Raw genomic sequence first — 20,348 nt, 5'->3', positions numbered from 1 at the left:
AAGGACACGACTCCCCCGAGGACAGCCAAGGTAACAAGGTAACAGGCCTAAGGAGACCCGCACTTACCAATCTGTAGAGGCCCATCGGTCTACTGCGTGCAGCCCCGTCTTTATGTTCTGTAACATCTCTCCATCCACCTCTGAAGACTGGATGAGAACCACAATCTGGTTGATTACTGAGGATTCTCTAAGAATCAGGCCTATGACAATGCACCAGTCTAGACATCCTGCCTCCATGAAGATATGCAGCAAGTATCTACAGAGAAGCAGAAACAGGAAGATCGAAGCTCAGAGGGTACTGCAGATGTAGAGAAGGGCAGTCGTTATCAGGAGAGCAGTTCCAGTAGCCTATTTGCCCAAATACCCTCAGTAGGCATTCTGTGCTTCCAGGACGCTGAGGAACTCACCGAAGCTGGACCTGGGATTTGTGAGGCCCCTTACTCGCCAGCTCCATGGAGATGTGTTCTAGCTCTGACTGAGTCAGACTGAGTGTGGAGAAGTTTTCATCTACCATCGTCCAGTCTCCATCCACCATGGAGCTACTTTCAGTCAAGTCTGTGGCGGAACCAATACTGCATTCATCACCTGAGGAAAAAGTGCCGAAAGTTACAAACGAGCTTCATGTAGAAAATACATTTAATTTCAAATATTAGTGGTCTCTCACATGTTGATTTCTGCTCAGAATTTTGAAACCCAAATGTTAAATCAACTGCTAAAATTCCCATGCTATGTTAACAGTAGGAGGTATTTTTAAGACAACAATTGTTAGATAACCAGACATTATGTGCCTTTGGATGGGAAAACACACTACCACCTATGTAGCAGTCTTGCCTGCCTCCAAAAAAATCTAGCTATCATTTGATCAGGTCTTTAGATTCAATTACTAATTTATAAGAAATACAGAGGAAAGTGTTAAACCATGAAGATGCAATCACCAAAATTCATATTTTGAAAAAAATCACGGGAGCAAGTTTCATCAATGACTAAACAGCAAGGGGTTAAAAAAAAAAAAAGTGGGGGGGGGCACCTGGGTGGCCCAGTATGTGACTTGGGTTTTGGCTCAGGTCGTGATCTCGGGGTCATGAGATCAAGCCCTGCGTTGGGCTTCACGCTCAGTGCAGTCTGTTTGAGACGTGCTCTCCCTCTGCCCCTCCCGTCCATATGCTCTCTAAAATAAATAAGTAAATCTTAACAACTACAAAAATGGTGGAGAGAGAAGCAATCATTTTTTAAAGAAAGAATTAACCACAATGTGTGAACCTTATCTGGATCTGGTCCTAACCATAAAAAAATTTATGACATTATGAAACAATTGAATTCGAATACTTACCAGATATTTAATGATATTAAGGAATTACTGTCAAGTATTTAGAGGGATGATAATGGAGTAACTTTTTTTAAGAGTCCTTTTAAAGATACATACTGAAATATTCACAGATAAAATATATCCTGTCTTGGATGAAGTTTAATAATACCGGAAGGGATCAAACAAAATTTGGTCATGAGTCGGTAATAGCTGAAGCTGGGTAACAGATACATGGGGGTGGGGGTAAGGGTTCCATGATACTATTATCTCTAATTTAAAAATATATTTCAAATGATCTCTCTAAAGAGTTTTCTACAAAAAAAAAAAATGCAAGCAATGATATCACCTCATGTCTCTTAGGATGGCTACTATAAAAAAATAAAACAAAAAACCCCCCAAATCCCCAGCAAATAAAGTACTGGCAAGAACGTCAAGAAATTGGAACCCTTCGTCAATGTTGGTGGGTTGACAGTTCCTCAAAAAATCAAAGAATAGCCCTGTGATCTGGCATTTCCACTTCTGGAATATATGTATATACCCCAAAGAGCTAAAAGCAGCATCTTGAAAAGCTCTCTCAACTCCTATGTTCATTGCAGCAAAAGATGGAAGCAACCAAGTGTTCATGAGTGGGTAGACGGATAAACAAAATGTGGTCCAGACACACAGTGCAGTGCTACACGGCTTCAAAAAGGAAGTCAGTTCCCACATCTGCTGCAACGGACGTGAACTCCGAGAACATTATGCTAAGTGAAATAAGCCTGAATCACAGGAAGACAAACACTGTATGATCCTACTCGTATGAGGGATCTAAAGTAGTCAAATTCATGGACACAGAAACTAGAGCGGTGGCTGCCAGTACCGGGGAGGGAGGAATGGGGAGTTGTTATCTAACAGGGATAGAATTTTAGCTTGGCAAGACAGAGCTCTGGAGGCTGGCTGAACAGCAATGTGAATGGACTTGACCCCACTGAACTGTATACTTAAAAATGGCTAAAGTTGTACATATTATGTGCATCTTCTACAATTTAAACAAAAGTAATGGAAGCTGTAAGCTTCTCCACGTAGCGGAAGCTCAAAATACGGTGCTGACAGACTAAAAATCAAACGCCGACCAAGTGCTGGGCCGTGAAGGACACTGCAGACAGTCAGGCTAACTGCTGCTGACGCTCCCTGTACCCGTACAAGCCTCAGCAGCATTTGTCACCTGGAAGCTTCTTCAACCTGAAACTCCACTAAAACTGTAAGAGCAGAGGAGAGCAGAGGCTGGCACCCACTTTTGGTAAAGGGTGGGACAGTGAATTAGGCTTTGAAGACTAAGAGGCAAAATGAACGATATTACACAGGAACTTGCAAGAGAGAGAAAATTTCTACAAATTTTTATCAGTAAAATAAAGAGAAGATAATGGAGTACAATTTTTTATGATCCATGTCTACTTACGAGAAGAATGGTATTCTTTACACGGAGATAACACTTTGCTTACTTGAAGTTCCAAGTTAGTGTTTCTGTATCATTAAAATCAAGTGCACAGTTCCATCTGTTAGTGCTGCTCTGTAATGAGTTTACCTATCTCACTCATCCAAAATAAATACGGCAAAGTATACTTAAGGCCAGGGTGGCCTTGTTCTAGAAACTATTCACCTCTCTAGCAGGTTCTAATGACTAATCCTCAAGGACGTGTCTGGAAGGGGTGAAGCTCTATTTCTGAAGTGCTACGGCACAAAAACCTTCCAAAGGAACTACGGAAAAGCTAGGATTTAAAATAACATTTACCTTTATTAGATAAAGGTGACAGGAAGGCGTCTTGCATTTGTGGTCCATGCGACGAGGCCGTGTCGATCTCATGATGGGGGGGGCCGATGTTGCCGAGCCAGCTCTGACTTCGTTGAACATGAGAGACACCCGCGTCTATCTCAAGGTTTAAAAAAGGGTCCGCTGATTGGGACTTTAACAGCTGCTCTCCCACTGCAAAGCAAGCCCCGAAACAATTCAGAAGATGCACGCACCACCATTCCCAACTCCGTTATTTCGGCTGCTTTCCCTGCTACTCCCGAACACTGACAGTTCAGAGGCAATTACACCCCCTCGTCCACCCAGAAACCAGGGAAGCGAGACACAGTCAACTGACATCATCCTGTCTCATTAGCACTAAACAGAATTTACTCTGTTCATCTTTTAAGTGCTTTTCCTTGGTTCTTAAGATGAGAGGAAGTTTCCAAATGTCACAATAAAAGGTTTTTGTTTGGATTTTCATGAGGAATAGTAATTAGAACAGTCTTTTTTGCAAGACCTGGACTAAAAATCTTTATCTTTTAATTCTTCTCTCACCAAAATAGTTTCACTTTGTCTTCTCCTAGATTAGAAGACAGCCCAAACTCTCAAAGATGCATTTTTACCACTTCTTTGGAATGTCCTGTCAGATAAGTCACAACATAGCCAGTTCCAAAACTTCCCACAGTTAGAAACGCGTGGTAGCTCCTATATTCAGCCAACTTTCATCTCGTTGATCATCCCAGATCAAGTGACACGAGCCTACAATTACCTGTTCGGTATTTTCCATTCTTGAAAGGAGAACTGAGAGAAGAGGCTGGGATGATGGGAAGCGGCCACAGGAAATCTTTGTGGAGTCTCTTCAGGGCCAGCACAAAGTTGTCCACCCGCGCGGCCCGAGTGCGCTCCTTGCACAGCCAGCTAATTAGTTCAAAGCCCAACTGGGCTGCAAAGCAGCCGAGGTCCTTCAGCCGAACTTCTTCCAAGAGACGCCGAGCGTGTCTCCAGAGCATCATGTCAATGTACATGTTCTCAGCACAGTCACTGTCCTTGCTCCATCTGTAAGTAGGAAACAAGAAAGCTGCAGAAAAGGTGTTCGCGAATGCTTCACACGGTTCTACGCAGCAGCACTGACAGCGCGGAGAAGGAGGTAAGAGATCCAAGATCCAGCTCTGAGTGAGTGAAGACAAACGATCAGGGCTTTCCTCCGTGTGATACCACGGGCCGCTGAACAACACCCGGCACACGGCAGGCTCTTAAAACATATTTGTAGAATGGAAATAGGGAAGAGGGAAGAGGAGATAGACAAGACCAAACCAGGAGGAGGGTGGTGATGGGTTGAAGGAAAGAAAGGGAGCAAATAATGCTGCGTCTGAAGAACCCAATGAAAACAGGCGAGGAGACCAGATCAAAGAAACTGAGACAGGAGACACAAAGCACAAGGAAGTCTGTGCACGGGAGCGGGGGATAAGCAGACACACGGATGGATGACTGACGCTGAAACACGTACAACGTGACGACACGCAGTCTGTCATCCCTCACTATCCGGGCTGCGGTGGGCTGACTGGTTTGGTAACTGGGCCATGTGGTGCCTTCTCTGAGAGACAGTCCTGGACGACTGTCTGGATTCAGATCTTGGCTCTGCCAACTCACTACCTGTGTGAACCTACCCAAGCTTACTTTCTGGGCCTCTGCTTCTTCACCCACACAGTGTGGTCAACAACCGTGCCTACCCCTGTAAGCTGTAAGCGCTTCGAACCGTGCCTGGCGCGCACCGAGCACTTCATGTGGACTGGCCGGTAATCACGTCCCGTGCGGGCACAGCCGAGAAGCTGCTGTTTGTAGTGTGCTGTGGTTGCATTTTACTGTGTGTGCAGATGCTGGGAGCAAGGGTGGTACAGATGACTGTGGTAAAAAAAGTAGTAAAATGTCATGACCAAAAACGTTCAGCAAGTTCTCCTAATGTGTCAGGCACTGTAGTAACAATGAAAACAGAATATAAAAGAAAGGATGAGAAGAGAGAAAAGACAAGAGCTTAGAACATGTAACAACAGAGGAAGGAACACAAGGACCTCACAAACCAGAGGAGATTCTATTTTATAATGTTTAGTAGGAGTTCACAGTAACCTCTCAGGAGGCAATAACCCATCTATGGGTGATGCAGATCTGTCTTCAGGATACACTTCCTCTTGGCTCTCCCACTGTTGAGTCACAGGAGAGTCAAGTACCTGGGGACTAAATTTTTTCTCGTTTTTGTCACGAGGTAGAGTTAGAAAGATAAAACTATGGACTATAAGAAGGCTTTTGGATTAAGTGCAGAATTAATTATCTTCCTCTTTATTCTGGTCCTCTATTATCAGGGTAATTTGAAGTGAGCTACCTTCAGAATGGGTACACAAGACCTACTCTAGGACAAGGGACAGAAACTGTACAAAGAGTAAAAAAGTGAACTTTGGAGGACAGAAGAAGGGAAGCATTTTGTGTAATCCTCAAGCCTTTTGGAAATGGAGAAGGAATTGCATTTGATCAAATGGTTGTTTTCATAAGATCCAATTTTACAAATGCCCTGAAATGCAACATGTGTCATTGAATGCCCTAAAAGTGATAACAGCTCGTGATTCTTTTACCTTTTTCCAGAAGGACCAGATGGCATACTCAGTGTTTTCTGTAAGCTGAATTTACTAGCAGGAACATTCTCAGCTGACTGGGATAAACTGATGCTTCGATTCCTGAAGAACTCAAATCCACCGCTTGAACTGGGTTCCTAAGATTACACATGATGTGAGGTACAGTTAGAGAAAGAAGCCATGTCGGTGTATGGTCTAGAGAGGCTGTGCGATTTTGCAACCCACCTGAGCGGTGGGTGTGGATGGAGGGGTCTCAGATTCTCCAGAGCCAATGGCTTTAAGGAATCGAATCATGTGTCGACACAGGTCCCATTTGCCTTGTTCCAGGGCTGTGTTGAACAGAAGGGTGGCATGCTGCCTACTTACTGCTGGGACTTCCATATTCTACAAAAACAACCAAACACAAGCATTCCTTTTATACGGCAGTGATTTGGGAAGTATGAGCAATTCTTTACCTCTAGGACTTCTATACCGGAGAGGGAACGCAGCTACACCTCTGTAAGGAATGTGTAACAGTAAGAATAAAAGGATCAATAGAAAGTATCCCGCACGGAAAAGCGAGGCCAACACCCCGCTGGCGTACTGGAAATTAGGATTTTCTAAACTCCCACTACACCTCAGATACCTCACATAAACCTGACCCACGTTCTGTCTTCCCTGGCTGCTAGCGACTCTGCCGAGCGGTTATGCCGTTCCCATTTTACAGATGAGGAAACGGAGTTCAGTCACTTGCTGAAGACCAGAAGAAAAGCAAGAACACAAGTCTAATCTGCCTGACTCCCAAAAGCTCAGGTCCCCCTCTTGTGGCAGTTTCGGAGGCTGTGACGAAAGTACTCAGCTCTGGGCAACAGTATGTAGGACTGCTACCCAAAGAGCGTCCTCGCGAAATCTTTCGCCAGCTTCACCACACCGCCTGCCTTGGCCTTCGGGGAGAGGCACCTCGCAGGCAAGTTCAACCGTAATTATCTGACAATCCATGGCCACGCTGGAATCCTGATACAGAGAGAGTGTCCAATCCCAGTGCGTGGCAGATCACTGCAAGTCTAAGGGGTGACCTAAGACAAAACAGAGCTGCATTTACTTTGTTTCTATTTTTATCATTCTGTGGCTTTTTTAGACGAGTCAGGGAATCACAGACATTCAGGGCCATCCCACCTCTGCTGGACTATCTCCTCTGGCTTCAATCAGCTGTCATGAAGCAAGGAAGCGGATGAGAAACGTGCTTCAGGCAGAGTTTAAACCAAGTTTACGGTTAGCTTCTTATATCAATGAAAACAACTTTGCAATAATTTGAAAGCACTGCTAAGTGTAGCCTGTCAAATCTGTATTGGACTGATAAGAACAACTATCAAGCCCTTTTGTCAAATATATATAATGACACAGATTTTCAGGAGTCTCCAAGAACCCATTATTTTGAGAAGACCCGTGTGCGACGCGGGTAATTACTGTGGCAGGTCTGCGTTTCCTCAGCTTGCTGCTGGAAGCCTAACACGAGGTGTGCTGCCAGGAGGACCCAGGCTTTAACCAGAGTCCCCTCAGCAATTCCGCACCAGAAGGAAACAAATCTATTACTGAGAGAGGCTCAGACGAACAGCTCAAATTAGCTAATATTGGCTCAAACTCGCTAATATTCAACATAATTCTTTAGTATTATTTTTCCTCTATAATACATGCATGTTATTCTATGTATTATACTACACAGAACAGAAAACCGGACTGCATGATCCTCTGAACACCACCATTGTCGACACAGGACCTTTCTTCCCTCCCCCCGCCCAAGTTTAAGCTCATTAATTCTTGTACTTTACAAGAAGAGAACTGTTACCTGTAAGATAATAAGGTAGGAGGCAGCTGTGTCCAAATCCTGAGCCATCAAACATTCCTCAAACAAGTCCTTGGGGTTTCCAACGGCTGCAAAAAGGTAATTCCACAGGGCATATTCAGTCTTCCTAGCACAATGAACAACTGTCTGCAGGAAGAGGGGGAACTCGGTGATAAACTTTGCCACAGTGGGCAGCAGCGGGTCGGGAATGGGCTCCCGTGAGGTAGCTTCTTCTTCCAGCACTTCGTGGAGCATGAGCTCCAGCACATGAGGGAAGTAAGGTAAAGCGGTGCAGGACTGGGCTAAGAGCAAGGCCTGCTCCCCAAGGTTCCTGACCAGCAGCTGCCGCAGAATGTGGTGGAGGTAGATCTGCGAGGTCCTCTCCACAACACAGTAAGGGAAGAGCACCTCCAGCTGCTCCCGAGCACTGTTCCGAGTGTACAAAGAATCATAGAGTAAAGTGTCATTGACAGCACCGAGGACTAATGCGTCTTCAAACAGAACAGCCAGGGGGTAAATATTGATGTGAAAGGGCAGCATGATCCGCTGGGACAAGAAGGAATGGGGCTTTCGGTGATCCCTGGGGAAGAGAGGGAGCCACACTTTCATCCCTGCACCTCCACAGCTCAGCCAGAGGGCCTCCAGAAGGTGACGCTTTTGTTTATTTGCTCGACACGTAGTCCAGACATTCTCAACAGACTGGGCCAGGACCACGGGAGGACAGAATGGCAGCTGGAGAAGCAAAGACAAGAATTCATTTTTTTCCTACTAAATTTGTACATTCTGAAGTTCCTTGGCACTAATTTCTTAAGTCTTTTAAAATGATAAGCACAACTTCTTTTGGGAAAATTAGGGGACTCTATTTAGAATTAGAGTCAAGAACAGTACCCTGTCTTTCAAAGTATGTGTATTTAATTCTAAAAACAAGACAAAACCAAACCAAAAAAACCCCACAAACTTCACCAATTTATCCTACTTTCCCATTAGAATTAGCAAATAACAATGCCTAAGCAATAACATCTGGAGTACGGAACATTTTATTATTGTTTCAGGATGTTCTTATTCACCCCTTACCAACAGTCTTAAACCTGGAGGCTTAAAGACTGTATTATATACTTTCCCAGTTTCCAAGTCACAAGAGCATACTCTCCTCTTAAATTCTTTTATTCCTTCATCACTAATGTTCTACGTCACTTGCACGTGACTCACAAGTTTCCTTTGGTTAGGGTTACTGTCCTTCTCCCGGATCTGAGGGCCTGATCTGTCCCTCTGCATCATGATGAGCTGTCCTGCAAGATTCAGCATAATGCTCTCTGCATCACGAGCCTGAAAAAAAATTGGATTCAAGCTAATATGTATGTTTTCAGCATCTCCCACCAACTCTATATGGTTTACGGGTGAAACCAGCACCACCCTTTACAGAGCGTGCGCCACGTCCAGCCATTCTGTGAAGTGACGTGGAGCCCAAGCTGCCTTCTGACTAGGGCGCAGCAAACCTCACCACAATGCAACTAAGGAACGTGAGACTGACGGCAGAGCTGAATTATCCTGACGGAACTAGGAGAGCTTCACAAGTTCACAGAAAGAGAGCTCACTTCAGCCACCTACCTGACATAGCCAGAGAAGGCTTACAGGGTGAGGTGGGCCTGAAAGGATGAGGACGTGACACACGGGAGGAAGGAAAAGGGCTGGCTCTCCAGCTGAAGACACCTCTGTAAATGACACTGAGATGGAAGATCTCTTTTGGGAAAGTGAGAAAAATCTGACCAGATTAGGAATATCATGAGAAAAATGCTGGATGACAACAGACCTTCAAAGAAGGCTTGGAAAGCCAGGTTAAAAAAAAAAAAAAAAAAAGGAAATAAGCCACTACCTGATTCTTGAAGAAGGGAGTTATTAAAATTCTGAGTTATTCAGGATGGCTTACTCAGGAGAGGCAGACATCACAGGTGTTGACTTCAGGAATGAATCAAATAGTCTGTCCTTTCATTATGGAACATTTCAATCAAATCCTAAACTAGAGAGCCGAACATGTCTCCCCATTAAACCTTCTCACCTGCCTGGAAGTTGAAAAGCTTTGTTCCAAAGCGAAGCTCAGATACAGTCTTTTTCACTTGTAAAGAGAAAGAGCACTTGGATTTACAAAAATAAAACAAACAAAAACAACTGACTGATGCCCTAGGCATGAAAGACATGAAAAGAGAACTGAACTGCAGGTGATTTCAGGGTACTGCACCCAGATGGCTGCTAGAGAAGGTGAGGTTACCACTGGATGAAGTTACAAGCAGAAGTTAAGGAAGGGAAAACTGAGCAGTTTCATTTCATTGCTCATGAAATTTGAAAGAATCTTAAGACTTGCAAATAAAAATGTGAGAGATGACTGAAGTACAGACGAACATACCAGAATCAAAGTGAGGCTGGGGAACTGAAGGAGTCAGATGAACTTTCTGAAGCAAAGTATGCCACGCTGAAGGCAAGCAGGGCACCAGGAGAGCGCAGTGTCACAAAAACCAAGGAGGAAAGAATTTTAGGAAGGAAAGGGTGATTACTCCGAAGCTGTGAGATGGTGTCCCAGCCTGAGGCCTGCTGGCAGGCTGAATTTAAGCTGCCGTTATCATTTAGGGTTCAGTCAGGAAAACAGCAGGCACCCTACATATTCTGTTCTCAAAACAGTTACACAAAATGCTCTTCTGTCCTGCCTTCCAGACACTCCCAGGACTGTGGATAAGAAATGGCAAGAGGGTCCAGAAGATTCACAGGTTTTGTCATTCATTCTGGTGTTAGGCCACATCCAGGTAGGTGTAAGTGTAATAACTGATGTTAATTTACAAAAAAGAGAAATAATAAAAAAATCGCAAAATCCCCAAGCAACTGTCACAAATCCAAAAAACCTTCCTTGGAAAGAAGTCTTTGGCTCCCCACTTAGCACATAATGACATGAAAACTAAAGATTTGAATACCTTTTCACAACACATGAGAAACAACATGTTACTTCAAGGTAGGAGAAGGAAAAATGGAAATTATAAGGTGCGCACAACTCTAAGAACTGGACGGCAGAGGACAGAGAAAAATCAAACACACAAACCCGAGTCAGAAGAGAGTGACTGCGGACTGGCGCAGACTCCACAGCACTTTTCAGAGACCTTCAGAGTAGCCACTGCAGGCACCGCAGCGGGACTCAGGTTCACAATGACCAGTGGGCAGTGTGAAAACGGTGAACTTCACTACATTTGACATGATCTTATTACACAAACAAACCCCCTTCTCTTTCCTGCAGTTGTATTCATGCGTTCAACACTTTCCATCACTATTAAGCATGAAGAACAGGGGAGTCCAACAGCACTTTCCAACCATTTTAATGAGCTTTCCAGAAACTTAACATTAAAGCAGGGACTATCTGTATCCCCAAAAATGCTAACTTTGAAAGAATCAAAGATATCTTCTCTTACCCTAAAAATATCCCTAGTAGATATTCTTATTATGAGTTTCAGAGACAAGGAGCCCAGTCTCATGAGGGAGGCCATCTCACTGATAAAACAATTTTCATTGTTACGTTTTTTTTTTTTTTAATCTTTAGTATGAAATCAAGACCTGCCTTGCTGTAGCAATCTTGGTCTTGCCTCTGTGCAAGATGTTATCAATTTCCTATTGTATTTCAACTTTCTTAATGTAAATTCAAGCTAGTTAACATATAGTGTAGTATTGGTTTCAAGAGAATTTAGTGATTCATCACTTATATATCACCCAGTGCTCATCACAAGTGTCCTCCTTAATGCCCGTCACCCAGTTACCCCATCCCCCACCCAGCCTCAGTTTGTTATCTATATTTAAGAGTCTCCTATGGTTTGCCTCCCTCTGTTTTTGTTATTTTTCCTACCCTTCCCGTGTTCATCTGTTTTATTACTTAAATTCCGCATAGAAGTGAAATCCTATTTGTCTTTCTCTTATTTTGCTTAGTATAACAACCTCTAGTTCCATCCACACCACTGCAAATGGCAAGATTTCATTCTTTTTGATGGCCGAGTAATACTCCCCCCCCCCCACACACACCCCACCTCTTCTTTATCCATTCATCAGTTGATGGACATTTGGGCTCTTTCCATAGTTCAGCTATTGTTGATAATGCTGCTATAAACAATGGGGTGCATGTGCCCCTTTGCATCTGTATGTTTGTATCCTTTGGATAAATACCTAGTACCGTAACTGCTGGGTCATAGTAGTGCATTTGCTACGTCTATTTTTAACTTTTTGAGGAACCTCCATACTGTTTTCCAGAGTGGCTGCACCAGTTTTCATTCCCACGAATAGTGCGAGAGGGCTCCCCTTTCTCCTCATCCTCGCCAACATCTGTTGTATCCTGCGTTGTTAATTGTAGCCATTCTGACAGGTGTGAGGTGGTATCTCATTGTGATTTTGACTCGTATTCCCCTGATGAGTGACGTTGAGCATCTTTTCATACGTCTGTTAGCCATCTGGATGTCTTCTTTGGACAGTGTCTATTCACATCTTCTGCCCATGTCTTAACTAGATTATTTGTTTTTGGGGTATTGAGTTGGATAAGTTCTTTATAGATTTTGAATACTAACCCTTTATCCATTTGCAAATGTCATTTGCAAATATCCTCTCCCATTCCATAGGTTGCCTTTCAGTTTGGTTGACTGTTTCCTTTGCTCTGCAGAAGCTTTTTATCTTAATGAGGTCCCAGTAGTTCATTTTTGCCTTCGTTTCCCTTGCCTCCAGAGACATGTCCAGCAAGAAGTTGCTGCAACCGAGGTCAAAGAGGCTGCTGCCTGCTTTCTCCTCTAGGATTTTGATGGTTTCACATTTAGGTCTTTCATCCATTTTGAGTTTATTCTTTCATGTGGTATGCGAAGGTCGTCCAGTTTCATTCTTCTCCATGTGGCTGTCCAATTTTCCCAGCATCATTTGTTGAAGAGACTTTTTTCCATTGAATATTCTGTCCTGCTTTGTTAAAGATTAGTTGACCATATAGTTGAGGGTCCATTTCTGAGTTTCTGTTCTGTTCCATTGATCTATGGGTCTGTTTTTATGCCAGTACCATGTCTTGATGATTACAGCTTTGTAATATAGCTCAAAGTCCAAAATTGTGATGCCTCCCACTTTGCTTTTCTTTTTGAACATTACTTTGGCTACTCGGGGTCTTTTCTGGTTCCATACAAATTTTGGAATTGTTTGCTCCAGCTCTGTGAAAAATGCTGGTGTTATTTTGATAGGGATTGCACTGAATGTGTAGATTGCTTTGGGTAGTATAGATGTTTTAAAAATATCTGTTCTTCCAATCCAAGAGTATGGAATGTTTTTCCATTTCTTTGTGTCGTCTTCAGTTTCTTTCACAAGCGTTCTATAGTTGTCAGCATACGCATCTTTTACCTCTTTGGTTAGTTATTCCTGGGTATCTTAGGATTTTGGGTGCTATTGCAAATAGGATCGATTCCTTGATTTCTCTTTGTGCTGCTTCATTATTGGTGTATAGAAATGCAACACCTTTCTCTACAAGGATTTTATATCCTGTGACTTTGCTGAATTCCTGTATCAGTTCTAGCAAATTTTTGGTGGAGTCTTTGGGTTTTCTATATTGAGTATTATGGAAGTCCTAGCCTCGGCAATCAGACAACAAAAAGAAATAAAAGGCATCCAAATTGGCAAGGAAGAAGTCAAACTGTCACTCTTCATAGTCAATTTACTTCTTAATCTGCTCTTTACCACATTAGATCTCTCCTCTTTGTGAAAGGCTTTTTTTTTAAACTTAATTCCAGTACACTTAACATGCAGTGTTATATTAGTTTCAGGTGGTGTATAATACAGTGATTCAACATTTCCATACAACACCGGTGCTCATCACAGTGCATTCCTTAATCCCCATCATGTATTTCACCCATCCCCCCACACCCACCTCTCCTCTGGTAACCATCAGTTTTCTACAGTTAAGGGTCTGTTTCTTGGTTTGTTTTTGGTTTGTTTTTGGGTTTGTTTTTGCTCATTTGTTTTGTTTCTTAAATTCCACATATGAGTAAAATCATATGGTAATCATCTTTCTCTTATTTCACGTAGCATAATACTGATTCATCCACGTCATTGCAAATAACAAGACTTCATTCTTTTTATTTATTTTTAAAGATTTTATTGATTTAAGAGAGAGTGCCAGTGAGCATGAGAGAGGGGAGGGGCAGAAAGAGAAGGAGAAGCTGACTCCCGCTGAGCAGGGAGCCTGACGTGGGACTGGATCCCAGGACCCCAGGATCATGACTAGAGCCAAAGGCAGAAGCTTAACTGACTGAGCCACCCAGGTGCCCCTTTCATATCCGAGTAATATTCCATACTGTATATAGACCACATCTTCTTTATCCATTCATCTATCCAAAGACACTTGGGCTGCTTCCATAATCTGGCAATTGTAAATAATGCTGCAATAAATATAGGGGTGCATGTATCCCTCTGAATTAGTGTTTTTGTATTTTGGGGGGTAAATACCTAGTAGTGTGATTACTGGATCATAGGGTAGTTCTATTTTTAACTTTAACCTCCATCCTATTTTCCACAGTGGCTGCACCAGTTTCCATTCCCACCAACATTGCAAGAGGGTTCCTTTTTCTCCACATCTTTGCCAACACTTGTTTGCGTTTTCTATTTTAGCCATTCTGACAGGTGTGAGGTCCTATCTCACTGTAGTTTTGATTTGCACTTCCCTGATGATGAGTGATGTTGAGCATTTTTCATGTGTCTGTTGGAAAGGCCCTCTTAAAATGGGGTACCCAGTACTACTGATGCCACTGACTGCCCACTGTTATCTGGGATATACAAGGAGTCCCTTTATTTTCCCTAATATGAAAACTTCAAACATGAGAAAGAAAGCTTCAGAGTATAGAGAATTGTACAATGAACCCCCATATTCCCATCAACCAAATTCACAATTACTCAAGATTTTGCCACATCTGCCCATCTATCCTTTTTTTCCATTTATTTTGCTAAAGTATTTTATTATTTTTTTAAAGATTTTATTTTTTAAGTAATCTCTACATCCACCATGGGGCTTGAACTCACAACCCTGAGATCAAGAGTCACCTGCCCCACCAACTGAGCAAGCCAGGCACCACTATACCAAAATATTTTAAAGGAAAATATCATGCCGTTTTACTCCTATACTGTGCAACTCTAAAGTACATGGATATTTGCTTATAAATCACAGTGCCAGTACCACATCTAATAAAATCTACAATTATTCCTTACTGTCACCTCTCAGTGCATACTCAGTATCTCTAATTGCTTTAATAGTGTCTTTTTATAGCCAGTTTGAATCAGGATACAAATGAACTTAAGCACTGCATTTGGTTGTGATGGCTCTAAAGAATTATTTAGAAGGGTCTCCCCCCTTACTTTCCCCTCCCCCCGCCACATTATTGACTTGTTGCTGTCCTACAGAATGTTCTACATTCTGCTTCCTCGTGGTGTTAAACTAAAACTCTACCCCTGTATTTCCTATGAATGAAAATTGATCTAGAAGCTTGATTTAATTCAGGTTCAGTGTTTTGGGCAGTAATTCCTCATGTGAACTTTAGGATGCATCACCCCAGGAAGCATGCCACACCTGGTTCTGCTACTTGTAGTAATGCTAATGTTGATTAATAAGGCTTAGATATGGCCACCTGATCCCCTCATTGTAAAATTCCCCACCAACCTTTCATCTGATGGCTTCATCCAATCATGATCACTATCCGAATCAGTTATTTCCTTAGGGGCAGCAAAATGGTGATTCTGTAATTCCTACCTTCCACATCTTTTAGCTACAATTCTTCTGTAAAACAGAACTTTCCCTTATCATCTATGACTCTCCGGCTACCATGAAATATAGTTTGCAGAGGAAATGAGATCTAGATTTTGAAGTAGATGAATGGAAGTGCCTTAATAGGAAGTAAAAGACAGACTGGGAAGACAGAGATGACAAATAAATCTACAGAGTTATAAATCTACATAGTTATCTTTTGAAAATGGGTTCCACACCAACACGAAATTTGGAAACCATCCATGTAACAGAAGGAGCCTTGGAATTGGAAGTTACACAACTTCATGGGTTTAACCAGAAACTACAGCATTATTTTCTTTCCTTATAGTTGACTAATCATGGAGTTCTCTATATTTTATATTCAATATTCCACTTCTTTCCTTCTTTTTCACTGCCAGGTTTAGGTCACTGACAGCCTTCATTCAGATCATTACAGTGGCCTCCCAGTTACCCTCCCTACATTCAGTTTTGTCCTACTCTGGTTCATTTCCCCCCCCTTACAGTTAGACTAGACATAACAAAGCTTACATCTAGTAATATTCGGCTTAAAACACTTTAGACTTTAAGACAAAGTCCAGTCACTCTAAAGTTCTTCCAGTTCCCTGAATGTGTCATTTTTCTCTCTTACTGACGGGCCTCTGCACTACTGTTCCCACTGATCTGAGATTCCCACTCTTTACTTAGGTAACCACCTGTCTTCAGGCTATAATTTAAATGGTACAGAAATCTCTGACTGTTTAGACTATTTCAGGTTTTCGTTCTAAACTCTTACAGTGACCTATACGACTTTCTGGTACACACATCATGATTATAATTATGCATGTGATTATTTCTTTATTGTCTGAGAAGAAACCAAGTTTGTTTAGTTTGCCACTGTAACCCAGCATCTTCATGCAAAGCATATTTAGACACTTGATATTTATTTGCTGAACAAATAAACAGTTCCTGGTACCAACTTAAAATGCTAAAAACTGAGATGAAGCTCTAAAGAGCTCTGATGACGGAACGGTACCTGCTGTGGCATTTTCAAGGTGATTCCATTCTCTGTGCTCACTGAAGTCAGAGTGACAGATACTACCAGGAAAGGGTGAGGAATGTAGCGTGACATGGACACTTCTTGAAGAACCTGAATACCAGCAGTAGTATTCGGACTGCAAAAAAAAAAAAAGAGAGAGAGAGAAAGATACCCACACACCTCAACATCAATGCTAACAAGTTTTTTGTTTTCCTTTCTTTTCCACTACGAATAGAATTAGATTTCATGCTTTTGGGGGATCCAAATGGCTTCTACCTATCATTCCCTCCCCCTCAAGTATCCTTCAAGCAGTAGACTGGTAAGGTTGATATATCCGAAGAATATGTATGGAAATAAGGAAGAAAGAAAGGGAATACAATGTAGAAGGGAAGAAAAAAAACTAGGACAACTAGGAAAGGAAACTAGGAAGGAAAAAATAGGAACAGTTTAGTTGGTTGAGAAAGGATATGGGTTCTTTGAGAGGCTAGTAAAATTTCTTAATTTCTATCTTCACAGTATTCCTATAATCACTAAGCTATTTCAGCAAATACACACTTCATGGCTATTTTAAAAAAGAAACAAACACGTATCACAAGAGCAAAATAAAGCTCAGGAGGTGTGGTCTAAATGCTGCAAGCCGACCAGATGCCCAGAAGAATGCAGGCAACACACAACAGCACCAGGGGCTGCCAGCCCTTCCTGCCGCAGACCACAGCCATCTCCCTCAGTGGGGACCAAGTGAGTCTGCTAAGGACACGCTTCCCAAGGCCTTAGGCCAGTGGAACACGTTCAAATTTCCCCAAGTGTCCAGAACATTACGATAGTTACCACTTGTTTTCCAGGCTGTGAAAAAAACTAGTACCTAAGCTATCCCACCCCAAACCAGTTTTTTTTTTCCCCCAAAGAAATCCGAAAGAGCAGATTAAGAAGTTAGTGCAAGTTATTTATCTAGGTGGCTAAAAAATAACTACATGAACATCACTAAATATAACATTTACTTTTTTAACTTCTAAAACAAAGGAAACTAAACATAAAATTAGAATAACTTTTAAGAAAATAAAAACAACAGAGGAAGCACGATACGCAGAAGCAAAAAGTGACTTGTTGCACGCTCCACGCTTACCCATCAGACTTTCTTTCAATACTGTATAGGCAGATCGAACAGTCTGCTCTAAATACTATCACCACGTCCCGGAAGACACTAAGCAGTAATGTTTCTGCTTGTGCTTTGGTGATGTGAGCAAAGGCGTTGTCCAGGTTTGATGTTCGCAAGTAGACTCTGAGCTGAAGAACAAAGAAATAAAGAAAACTGTAAAAACAAGACGACTAAATACTTTAGACATGCTGTTTTTTATCTACCGACTTCTTTTCAAGTAAGAGAAGTTTTAAGACTAATCTGAGCATTACCAATAAATGGATAATGTTTATAATTTCACAGGTGGGTTCAAATAACCAAAAGATGAAGCGGTTAAAGTTGGGAATGTACTATGAGGCGGCGCTCCTTCTACAGACCTGCATATCCAGACTTGATAAAAGTAGACCAACACTTTCTAAAAACATAAACATACAAATCAATAAATTAATAAATCTCTAAGGGCAGCCATCCTTAGAAACTTCTCTGTTTTGAACAACTTTTGTTATTTACAAACTTCACAGGGAATGTCTAACAGCTAAATTCCTTAGAAAAAGTTATCTCAGAAGTTCTGATTATCCCTTTAAAAAAAACTTCCTTAAAAGTAGTAACCTGGTATGAAAGTCTCATTTGGGTAAAAAAGCCAAATGCCAAATTCTTGATCAAAAAATAAAATGTTTTGTTCAATTTCCAAAAGTTATATTTATATTAAACCAGATAGTGCTTAATATATATTAACTTAAAATATAAAAATCTGTTATCTCTGAAACAAAAAAAACCTTACCTCCTCTTGACGGTCACTTATGTTATAACATGCCAGGACAATAAAATCATTCCACCAGGCTAAGCCACCAGTCACAATCATATTTTGCTCCTTAAAAGATAATTTAAAAAAACATATTTACCTTTATTTATATGCTGCCAGAAATTACAATAACACACTTACAAAATATTCCTAAGCAAATAATGACAGCTCAAATTATTTCTGCTCTACTCCCTATCCGCCCAATTCAGTGTTACTCTGGGCCTTTATTAATGATTCACAGCCTATCTTGGGAAACAAACATTTCTGTAAATAACTGGACACCACGTAGCATCATTATTCCCTTGTTCAACAGACTTTGGTGTAAAATCCGGCTTTACCATTTATCAGCTGCTTGACTCTGAATCTTAGTTTCTCTTTTACAAAATGGTAACAACAGTGCCCTCTCTGGGTTATGAAGGTCAGTGAGGCCGTTGAAGTGCACAGCAGGCTGCTGCTGCTGCTGCTGCTACACGTTAGTCCTTGTCTTTTCCTTTTTGATTCTTGCAAAATCCAACTGCACATGTTTCTGTGCTACCCACATCTTAACATCACACACAAACAAGCAGGAAATGATCTCAAATTCAGTGGAAATTTGTTCTGACCACATCTGATAAACTCAACATGGAATGGAACAGTAAATCCTCAAGTTAAAAACAAACCAACAATCTCAATACAAAATCCTTTATCAAATACCAAGTACTTCATCAGAACTGACCCTCAGATGTAATCCAACATCATTTTTAATATTTGGTAATATTTTTTAATAACTAAATAGTGGCTTAGAGTTATTTCATATGGTAGTTCTCTTATACTCTAAGAAATCAGTTTTTAATTTCAAAAAGACTAACCTGGGTAATGTTTCCAAAAAGTTTCCATTTTTTGGTGAGTAAAGAGTAATGTGCAAAACCAAACTTGCCAACCACAGCAATATTCTGTCCGAGCTTATCAATAGCTGAAAACTAATTTAAAAAAAAAAATTAAGAACTCTTCATTGCAAACCTATATACTTAATATTAAGTATAAAGAGCTTAGCATTGTTGCATCAGGCAAATAGACTACTAATAAATGTTTGCTAAGTGAATTAAATGTAAATGGCTAAATTAAAAAATCTGAGTATTTACACAAGTTACATCACACCAAATTATAGATGTTAATATGCTAACAATGTACAAGGGATCAAGTATTAAAATTTTACTAATATCAACACACCCACTGAAAAAGGCTCAATTCCCAGAATGCCTCTTTACAGCAAACACTATCCAATAAAAAGTAACACCAACAAAGTAACAAATAACTCACCCGTATAGGCCAATTGCTCTCTAGATAGGTGTTGGAAATCTACAGAAAATAATACATCAGTTTGGTAAGACTTCCAAAACGTATTTAAACTTAAGGCACTTAAAGCATTAATGTCACAATCTGAGATTCATTTTCCTGTACAACGTTTAAAGTGTTCCCGAATAGTGGGGATTACTAGCAGAGTATTTGGAATTTACCGTGGAAATACTAGCCCATTATTTCACATCTCCTGTCTTCACCATTTCACTATGAGTGGCCAGACATCAGGCTTTCCTACGCTGCTTTTTCTCTACACTGTTTTTATTTTAAATATTGAACATGCAGTAAGTACAGACTGACAAAAGAGTTTTAGAGAACCAGCCGTGAGGGCAAGCAAGAGTTATAGAAATGAAGAGTCTGAAAGCCTCAGCAAGAGTTTTGCTTGTGCTTTTTAATGGAGGTATTATTACTTTTATGTCTTCTGATTAAAATAGCAAAATACTGCGTATACAATTTAAGCAATATAAAAATGTACAAAGTACAAAATGAAATTCTATCATTGCTCCAGGGATAACCACTGGTTAGTCTTTATTCTCTCTCTAAACATCCATACACATGTAAGTGTGTCTAAGCTACTGTTTTTTACTGGGGTATTCAACCTACTCATCGGTAAGAACTTTGCGTTACAGGTATTAACTCTTAATCCGCAATGTAAGTAGGAAATATACCTTCCTCCCAAGTCTTCTTACATCTCTGTACATGGTGTCTTTGTGTCACTCTAACAACAATTTTAA

At 41.2% G+C, this 20,348-nt stretch overlaps 1 protein-coding gene across 4 annotated transcripts in view; it reads right to left on the bottom strand.

Annotated features, from left to right (window-relative positions):
* RIC1 (RIC1 homolog, RAB6A GEF complex partner 1) overlaps positions 1–20,348 on the bottom strand; it is a 136,501-nt gene that overhangs the window by 5,286 nt on the left and 110,867 nt on the right. For all 4 annotated transcript variants that reach the window (XR_005831860.1, XM_040620312.1, XM_040620314.1 and 1 more), the window contains exons 13-25: positions 19,576–19,614; positions 19,125–19,235; positions 18,256–18,345; positions 17,463–17,623; positions 16,337–16,475; positions 8,733–8,849; positions 7,527–8,255; positions 5,927–6,085; positions 5,702–5,838; positions 3,847–4,133; positions 3,078–3,269; positions 408–585; positions 68–256 (exon numbers count right to left, since the gene is read on the bottom strand). Coding sequence is in view for 3 of the 4 variants with exons in the window: in XM_040620312.1 (XP_040476246.1) it covers positions 68–256; positions 408–585; positions 3,078–3,269; positions 3,847–4,133; positions 5,702–5,838; positions 5,927–6,085; positions 7,527–8,255; positions 8,733–8,849; positions 16,337–16,475; positions 17,463–17,623; positions 18,256–18,345; positions 19,125–19,235; positions 19,576–19,614 (2,528 nt within the window). In the remaining variant the exon portion in view is untranslated. The remainder of the gene's footprint in view (positions 1–67; positions 257–407; positions 586–3,077; positions 3,270–3,846; positions 4,134–5,701; positions 5,839–5,926; positions 6,086–7,526; positions 8,256–8,732; positions 8,850–16,336; positions 16,476–17,462; positions 17,624–18,255; positions 18,346–19,124; positions 19,236–19,575; positions 19,615–20,348) is intronic.

This window comes from Ursus maritimus, unplaced genomic scaffold, assembly GCF_017311325.1.
Source record: "Ursus maritimus isolate PB19 unplaced genomic scaffold, ASM1731132v1 scaffold_34, whole genome shotgun sequence".
Lineage (NCBI taxonomy): Eukaryota > Metazoa > Chordata > Mammalia > Carnivora > Ursidae > Ursus > Ursus maritimus.
This window is presented reverse-complemented; position numbering and strand designations above follow the sequence as displayed.